The sequence below is a fragment of the Nomascus leucogenys genome, chromosome 5 (genome assembly GCF_006542625.1).
Source record: "Nomascus leucogenys isolate Asia chromosome 5, Asia_NLE_v1, whole genome shotgun sequence".
Classification (NCBI taxonomy): domain Eukaryota; kingdom Metazoa; phylum Chordata; class Mammalia; order Primates; family Hylobatidae; genus Nomascus; species Nomascus leucogenys.
The window spans coordinates 20,139,554-20,148,524 of NC_044385.1; the positions used below are offsets into that span (position 1 = coordinate 20,139,554).

Consider the following 8,971-nt stretch of genomic DNA (forward strand, 5'->3'; position numbering starts at 1 on the left):
GCCAGCCATGGTCCTGGAGCCTCTCATGCCCGTAAGGCTCCCTACCCACCAAACGGGGCACTAGCCAGGGAGAGGTACCCTAGGTTCTCTGTAGAGGGGTGCCGCATGTCTGCCTACAGAGGGGCCCCCACGGTCCCTGTGGGGCCACCAGGAGGGTCTTCTTGGTTAGGCGGTCTAACCAGGATCATGGCACTGTGGGCCCCACCTGTCAACCAGCTGGCAGGCTTGTCACCAAGACCGGTGGGAGGAAGATGTGCCCCCCACAGACCAAGGTGGGAGGCATGGTGGGCAGGGGATCCCAGGGAAGGGTTAGGGGTATAGAACCCACTCACCCAAGTCAGGGGAGTCTCGTTCTGCCCCACCAGGCCTCTCCGTGGCCAGGCCTCTGTTCTGAGAGACAGGATCCCGACCTACAGACTTTGAGGTAAAAGGGCTCTCTCCTGAGCTCTTCCAGGGGCCACTGGCTGTTGGGGTGGCTGACCCGGGGTGACCCCGGCTCTCTGGTCATCCTGCGTGCTACCTGCAGCCTGTCAGTGCCCAGGTCCACATGTCTGGGGGAGTCCGGGCTGGACCTGTAACCCCACTCTGCACAGAGCCCCCAGCATCTCTGCAGTTCCTGAACAGGGGTGGGCAGGGTTGACACCTCTATTGGAAGCTGAGGAGCATTTCTCCCTTCTGCCTTCATCTTCACATTTGCCAGGCAGGCTGGGAATGTAGAGCCCCAGCCTGGGGAGGGGTGAGGTAAATAGAGCCGGCCCTGCTCTGAGCCCCACTTGATTGAGAAGTCAGAGTACCCAGTCACCCACTTACTAAAGGATCAGCCTCCCCTGTTTAGGCCTCTTGTGCCTCCTTCCTCCTTCTTGGGCAGGGGAGACCCTTCGAAGGCAGATTCAAGCCCCAAGCAAGGCCCTTTCTTTTCCTTTGTGTATGACCCCCCTTCCCCTCTTTGCTGCTTTGTAAGAGATTAATGAGAAGTCGGAACATGAAGGGTGCTCCATTAGCTCCACAGAGCCTGGGTCAGCGACATTTTAATTAAATTGGTCCGGGTTTCTCTGCAAAGCATCATTAAATGTGACTCTTCGGTTGCCGGGCCAGAGGTGGCTGGATTTCTTAATCCTCCTTGAGCCGGCCCTCCTGGGGGCTGCTGGCGTGGGAGCAGAGCCGCCTGGCTCGGGTCCCACCTGGGAAGGGACCTCCCCAGCAGGCCTGTCTTTGCAGGTGGGGCCCTAAGTCCTGGGAGGGGGCAGGCCCAGCCAGGCTTCTGTGGCAGCCCCCAGTATGGATTGTGGGTACCTGGCCCTCCTTGCTGTGGGTGAGGGGTGCACCCCACTCTGGGGCCAGACTGGACACTCTCCTGTGGTATAAGGAGCTCTCTCTTCCCCAGGAGCCCCTCTCCCCTGCAGCGTGGGCCTCCCTGCTCCTGCGGTGCCTTCACTGGCCCCCCAGCAGGCTGATCCTCAGCACTTGTGGGTTGGGGGTCGCGTCTGCGTATGCAATAGCACCTGGTTCCCGATACTAGGGGTAGGGAGGTCACGGTCAGCTCAGACATACACCACTAGATGAGGTCACATTTGTCCTCACCTGTCCAGCGAGCTGTGTGCTGAGAGCAGATGTGAAGTCCTGGCAGGACTGGGATTGTGGGCATGGGGGCAGAAGGTCCAGCCCCTGCTGAGGGCAGCCCCTGACGCAGAGTGGACATCAGGCAGGAACCTCCCCTTGTGGAGATGCAAGGGTGGCCACCCTGGGGGCTGAGGTGCCGGCCCTGGAGCTTCTGTCCTGGGCAGTCGGCAGCCTGGAGGAGGTAAGGCAGCCCCACGAGCCGGGAGACTGAGCTGGATGTGAGATGTGCAGTGGTGATGCCCGCCAGCAGGGCCTGGGACTGGGTGGGGGTGTGGGGTCCCTCTGGGGGTCAGGGGCAGGGTCTGCTCACTGGGCCCACCTGCACAGCCCTCACACTGCCCTCCCTCCCGTGCCCTCCTGCCAGGTGATCAAGGCTGGGGTGGAGACCACCTGCAAGTGCCACGGTGTGTCAGGCTCATGCACGGTGCGGACCTGCTGGCGGCAGTTGGCGCCTTTCCATGAGGTGGGCAAGCATCTGAAGCACAAGTATGAGACGGCACTCAAGGTGGGCAGCACCACCAACGAAGCTGCCGGTGAGGCAGGCGCCATCTCCCCACCACGGGGCCGTGCCTCGGGGGTAGGCGGCAGCGACCCACTGCCCCGTACTCCAGAGCTGGTGCACCTGGACGACTCGCCTAGCTTCTGCCTGGCCGGCCGCTTCTCCCCGGGCACCGCTGGCCGTAGGTGCCACCGCGAGAAGAACTGTGAGAGCATCTGCTGTGGCCGTGGCCATAACACACAGAGCCGGGTGGTGACGAGGCCCTGCCAGTGCCAGGTGCGTTGGTGCTGCTATGTGGAGTGCAGGCAGTGCACGCAGCGTGAGGAGGTCTACACCTGCAAGGGCTGAGTTCCCAGGCCCCGCCAGCCCTGCTGCACAGGGTGCAGGCATTGCACACGATGCGAAGGGTCTACACCTGCACAGGCTGAGTTCCTGGGCTCGACCAGCCCAGCTGCGTGGGGTACAGGCATTGCACACAGTGTGAATGGGTCTACACCTGCATGGGCTGAGTCCCTGGACTCAGCCCTAGCAGCCTGGGGTGAGTTCCTGGGCTCAGTCCTAGCTGCATGGGGTGCAGGCATTGCACAGAGCATGAATGGGCCTACACCTGCCAAGGCTGAATCCCTGGGCCCAGCCAGCCCTGCTGCACATGGCGCAGGCATTGCACACGGTGTGAGGAGTGTACACCTGCGAGGGCTGAGGCCCTGGGCCCAGTCAGCCCTGCTGCTCAGAGTGCAGGCATTGCACACAGTGTGAGAAGGTCTACACCTGCAAGGGACGAGTCCCTGGGCCTGGCCAACCCTGCTATGCAGGGTGAGGGCCATGCATGCAGCGTGAGAGGTCTACACCTGCAAGGACTGAGGGGCTTTTCTAGCATGTTGGGGCGTACAGTTGGAGCAGGGTGCCGGGGGTCCTCTGGGTTGGCTGTCCAAGCCCTGTGTCTCCCCCTCTCCAGGACCCAGAGGCGGGAGTTGGCTCTGGTCTGGCGTATGCAACCTCTCTGCTTGAGCTCTGGGCCTCAGCTTCCTCCCTCTGACCCGAGAGCATTGTACCAATGCTTTCTGAGCTTTCTCCCATCCCTAACACACCAGTTCCTGGGAAGCGGCTCCCTATGCCAATCCATTGGCTTTCCCTCCCCACCTCCTCTGAGGCATGGGTGGCAGGTGCACCTTGGTGACCATGTGGCCTCCGTGTGGGCCACCCGTTGGGGACTGGCCTGGCCCAGGCTGCCCCAACACCAGCACTGTCTTCAGAGACTCAAACCACTAGAAGAGGACGCAGCCTGTTCTGCACTCCCAGGGCCCAGCCATGCAGGTGCCCAGGCTCGGGGGACACTGCCGACCTCTGACATTGAGCACTTCTCTTTGGAGTAAATATCAGTGACTTTTAAATTATTATGATTATTTAACTAATATAATAATTATTATTTTCTCCATCCCTGCCACCTCCCGGGCTGCAGCTACCCGCTCTCGGCCAAGCCCCAGTCTGGGAGGGCCCCGCCTTCTGTCCCTGACATGTTCCCTCCTAACCCTGCCTCTGATCTGCTTAGTCGTTTGAAACCACTAAATCGAGATAGATGTGTGTAGTTAAGGAAATACAGTGAGCTGCGTCTGGCCACAGCCCTTGGGGCTTCTGGAAGCCAGCTCCCCCCACCCCATGCCAGCCAGCCACTGCCATGTGGTGGGCCAGCCGGCGGCCCCTGCCCTGCACCCTGTGGGCAGACGGCCCGGCCTCCAGGCAGCTCGGTGCGGATTCTCGGGCTGGGGGTGGTGGGAAGGGGTGGGCATGGTGAGGGGGCAGGGCAGTCCTTTGATTGGTTCATGTCATGTCATGAGGAAGCTGCTTGCTTTGTGTCACTGGGGGACAGATTGGGACAGATGCGGTGGAGGCAGTCTTGGGCTCGCATCTGGCCATGGAACGCCATGCTTTATGGCCCTGCTGTTGTGTGTGCTGGGGACAGGGTGACCTGCACTGACCTGGCTTGGTTTGAGGGTGTAGTGTGTGTGTGTGTGTGTTGTGAGAGTGTGTGTGCTGGCGCGGTCAGTGTGCATACGTGTGCGTGTGTTGTGAGTGCGTGTGTGCTGGCGTGGTTAATGTGTGTAAGCATGTGTTGTGTAAATGCGTGCTGGCGTGGTGTGTGTGTGTGTGTGTGTGTGTGTGTGTGTGTGTGTGTGTACTGGCGTGGTCAGCTTGGCCGTGCTGTGCTGTCAGTGGCATGGCGGTGCCTTAGGTTCCCAGAGCCTCTCGCCCTGGGCTCCATCTTGTGGGTGTCCTGATGGCTGTGGGCTGGGTTCTGGGTGGGTTGCTGGTATGGATACAGGAACTACTGAGTGAATAGGTGTCTCAGAGCCCCAAGGTCTCCAGAAAGCCGGGGTGTCTGCGTTTTTAAAAGAAAACCTATTTATGTTGCTGTGGGTCTCCGCCGTCCCTGTGTTATAGTACATAAGAACCTTTATTCTCCTGTGGTTCAGAGAGCACCCTGACACGTGCCTGCAGCTGCATCCCCATACCACAGTGTGGGTGCAAGACGCTGGGTTTGTCCTTTGCCTGGTGAAGCCTGGCTAGAAGCGGTGGGGGTGGTAGCCCGTGCCCTCTGCAGTGTCCGCATCCACTGGACCCTGAGCAGCATAGCTGGCCACACCCTCATGACATGACAAGACTGTCACTCAGTCACTATTGGGTCTATGAAGGGCGTCAAGTCAGAGGAAGGTTTTTATTTTTAATCAAATACCACATTTAGCTCTATGTCATAAATATTCAGAAAAGTATTTTTTTAAACAAGGCAGACCAAAAATGTCTGCTAGCTGGTTACACATATATATTCGAATGTGTTGCTGGATGAAGAGGCCACTCAGCCGGAGCCTCCTGTTTCATGCGCTTCTCTTCAGAGGGGCAGTAGAGGAGAAAGGGCTGTTGGGAGGGGTTTAGCCCGCTCCTTGGCCAGAGGATCCCAGCCACCTTCTGTGCACCGGGCCCTGCCACGAGGGACCTGGACCCCCAGGTGGCTTCTGGCCAGGTGTGGGTGGGTGGGAGGGGCCCTGTCTGTGCTCCGAGTCTCCGTGGGTGCAATGATTTCTCTACCTCATCTGTGTGGCCCGTCCCAGAGGGACTGTGGAGAATGTATTTATTTAACAGCTTTGTGTCACAGAACCAGAAACAAATGGAAACACTAAATAAATGTATTTTAAATTATAGCCTCATCTCAGTCTGCTGCCTTCACAGGGGCTTCTGTAGGCCTGGGACGAGGAGGAGGGCCTGAGGAGGAGGCCTAGGAGTTGGCCTCTGCGAGGAGGAGGACAAGAAAGAGGGTTGGAGAGGAGGTGGGCTCGGGGAGGTGTGCCTGGGAAGAAGGAGAAATTGGGAGGAGGGACCAGGGAGGAGGAGGAAGGGGGAGGTTTTCGGGAAAAGGGGTATCCACGAAGGAGGACCCTGGGGAGGAGGAGGACCCTGGAGAGGAGGGCCTGGGGAAGAGGAGGGCCCTTGGGAAGAGGACTTGGGGAAGAGGAGGGCCCTGGGGAGGAGGAGGGCCCTGGGGAGAAGGAGGACCTGAGGAGGACAGCCCTGAGGAAGAGGAGGACCTGGGGAGGAGGATGAGAGCCCTGGGGAGGAGGGCCGTTGGGAGGAGGAGGACCTAAGAAGGAACCCCAGGGGAGAAGCCCCATCTCCCAGCCACATTGGGCACCTTTGTTGGGCAGGCATCTCCAGGCTGCGTGTATGGCCCCAGCTGACCCTGGTCTCTGTGCTTCCCATGTCCAGGCTGGAGAGCCTGAGGTGCCATAGGAAGCCCTGTCCAGCCCCGTCTTCTCAGACACCTAGCTCCATCCCACCCCTGCCTACAGCCTCTTGCTGAAGGAGGCCCCTCACTCTTGTAGTGCTGGGTCCCCGGCAGGGCCTCATCATCCCCCTGCCCTGCATCTGGGGTCTTCTGGGCACAGCCCCTCACCTCCCTGACTCGGAGCCGGTTCCCAGCCCACAGTCCTCACCCTCCTCTCACCTCCATCACCCTTCTGAGCCCATGTCGTGGGTCCCCCACTGCTGCAACATGCCCTGCAGGAAACCCCTCACTGGCCCTTCCAGACCCTGCCTGCCCCTCTCCTGCCACCTTGCGTCTGGTCTGTGCCCTCCCGGACATCCAGGTCCACGCCCACCACAGCACCGGGGAGGGAGGGGCTGCCCACTGAGGAATGTGGGATTATCTCCCTGATGGGAACAGTCCAGGCTTCCTTTCCAGACCCATGGCCACAGCTCCTACTAAGAGGCCGGTGGGGGCTTCCTGGTGCCGGCCCCTGGCCCTCAGCCTCTGGCCACTGCTGGGTGAAGCCACACTGGATAGCTCTGCCTGGAGGGACAGGCCTCTGGAGGGCAGGGTGGTCAGGGGCTTGGGCCTCTGTGCCCACGCGGGAGGGGGATGTGAGCTGTCCAGCCAGGGAGCAGGTGGCCTGAATGAGACCATTCTTCTGAGTGACAGCAGTGAAACCATAGCTGAATTCAATCCGGGTGCAGGCGACAGGCAGGCGGGGGCCAGGCTGCTGAGGAGACAAGTCGCTGGTGGGTGGACTGGCTGGACAGGCCACTGTGCACAGCCAACCCTCCCCCTTTGTCCTGGGTCCAGTTGTGTGGGCTAGGGTTCCCTGTGTATGGTGGATGCTCTGTGTGTCTGGTCTGCATCTGCACATGTGTGTGTGTGAGGTTGGATTCGTGTGGGTCTGCATGTCAGTGCATCTGTGTCTGCAGGTATTGTGTACCTGTGCATGTGTCCACATGTCTGTGTGCATTTATATGCAAGCATGCATGTGTGTGTGGCTGGGTTTGTGTTGTCCACATGTGAGCATGCATGTGTGTGTTGTGCACGTGTCTCCATGCATACATGTGGCTGGGTCTGTGCATGTGTCCACATGTGTGCATGCATATATGTGGCTAACTCCATGCATTTGTGTCCATGTGTGCATGTCTGTCTCGAGTGTGTCTGCATGCATGTGTGTGGCTGGTTCCATGCATTGGTGTCTGTGCATGCATGTGCATACATATGTGTATCTTTTGTGTGTCTGCATGCATCCACGTATATGGCTAGGCCTATGCATCTGTGTCTGTGTGTGTCTCTTCAAGTATGTATGTATGGCTGGGTCCGTGTATCTGTCTACATGTGCGAGTGCATGTATGTGTGCATATGTGTGGCTGGATTCATGCAGCTACCTTAATATGTGTGCATGTGTGTGTGCATGAATCTGTGTCGTGTGTCTCTGCACACAGGTGCATGTGTGTCTCTGCACACAGGTGTTTGTGTCCATGTGGGTGCATGCACATGCATGCACGTGTCCATATGTCTGTGTCATGCATCTGTCTCTGCATGCACACATGTGACTGAGTGCTGTAGGTGTGTGCTGAGCCATAGCTCATCTCCTTTCTAGCCTCCTACCTCGCCTTTCCTGGGTGATTGAGGCCTGGCCCCTAACCCCACTCTGGTCTCCTCCAGCTGACAAGCTCCCACTGGCCCTGGGCCCACGCTGTCCAACGACATCCACCAGGTGGGGGGAGACACCTTAGAATCCACGAGGTGCTTCCCCACCTGCTCGAGCACAGGTCAGATGCTCCTGGGCAGTTTCCAGACGACAGGGCATCCCCATCTTGGCTCGCGGGGGTGAGGAAAGCAGGGCCCACAGGGCGTGGAGCTACTTTAGCCAAGCAGTCTCAGGTGCCATTCGCAGGTGGGAGACAGGCCCAGGACACACAGGTGGCCAGAGGCAAGCCCAGGCTTGAGCCCAGGCTGGTTGGGCCCGGGCGGCTGGGGCGGTGGCAGGCATCTGGCTCCACTCCAGGCGGCGGCAAGGGATGGCTAGGGGATTAGGTAAGAAGGCGCGGTTAGGTAATGTCTCAGAAGGGCCTGGGGTGTGCAGCAGGAAGGTTTGGGTGGGATCCTGCCTGGCCTTCCAGGCTGACTTCAGAGACGGAGGGAGAAAGTGGAGAGGAGGAGGGGGAAGGGTGGGAGAAGGAGTAGGGGAGGTGATGAAGGAGAGGAGGGAAGAGGAAGGACACGGAGGAGGAGGAGGAGGGGAGGGTGCAAAGAGTGAGTCTGGCGCCCCAGAGCCCAGACAGGCCGTGGTGGGGTCCTGTGTTGCCCTTCCTGTGTCATGGACCTTGGGAACTGTTAGGGACCCCAGGATGATGTCCTCACTGCATCCATGGGGTCTGGCCCAGGCTGCACACTGTGGGTAATCTGGGGCCAGCTCCTGAGGCAGCTGCTGTCAGGGTAGAAGGAGGCGGCCCAGGAGGCCCGGGGGTGCAGGAGTCTGGAGGTGTGGGAGGCTCAGACTCACTCCCTGCCCCACCTGGTTACGCAGGCTGCAGCCCCTGCATTGGGGCCTGGGGTCCCAGGGGTTCACCTTCTCTGCATGCACACTCTGTTCCTGGTGCCTCTTCATGTAGGTGGGCCTCATCCTGTGGCCAGGGGTGGCTGTTCACAAGGGGGTGGCCTCGATCTGTCCTGCATCTCATCCCCGGACCATGCTGCCTGTCTTAGTGCCCCTGACGTGCACTAGAGCCCCTGCTCCTCTAAGCCCCACTGGGCTCACTCTCTCTGCAGCCTCTGTGCTCCTTGGAAGCCCCTCCCCGCCCACTGCCCAATGCATACAGCAGCTGGCTGGCCCTGGAGGAGCGGATGCTGGGCAGAGCTGTCACCTCCCTGGAGGCGGCCTTGGGTGAGCCAGGCCCAGGGGGCTGATCGGGAAAGAGCAGGCCACTTTTGGGGGCTGCAGAGGGCCTAGGCTGGGGACCAGAGTCCTGGCCCTGCCTGGTCCTGCCTCTGCCAGGCTCCAGGGCCTTAGTTTCCCCATCCACCCCTTGGGAGGCCTGGGA

The 8,971-nt window shown here is 60.0% G+C and overlaps 1 protein-coding gene across 1 annotated transcript in view; it reads left to right on the forward strand.

Moving 5' to 3' along the window:
* Positions 1 to 5,313, forward strand: part of WNT9A (Wnt family member 9A) — a 29,498-nt gene extending 24,185 nt beyond the window's left edge. The window contains exon 4 of the mRNA XM_030812761.1: positions 1,985 to 5,313. Coding sequence (XP_030668621.1) covers positions 1,985 to 2,467 — 483 coding nt within the window. The 3' untranslated portion in view covers positions 2,468 to 5,313. The remainder of the gene's footprint in view (positions 1 to 1,984) is intronic.
* The last annotated feature ends 3,658 nt before the right edge of the window (positions 5,314 to 8,971 follow it).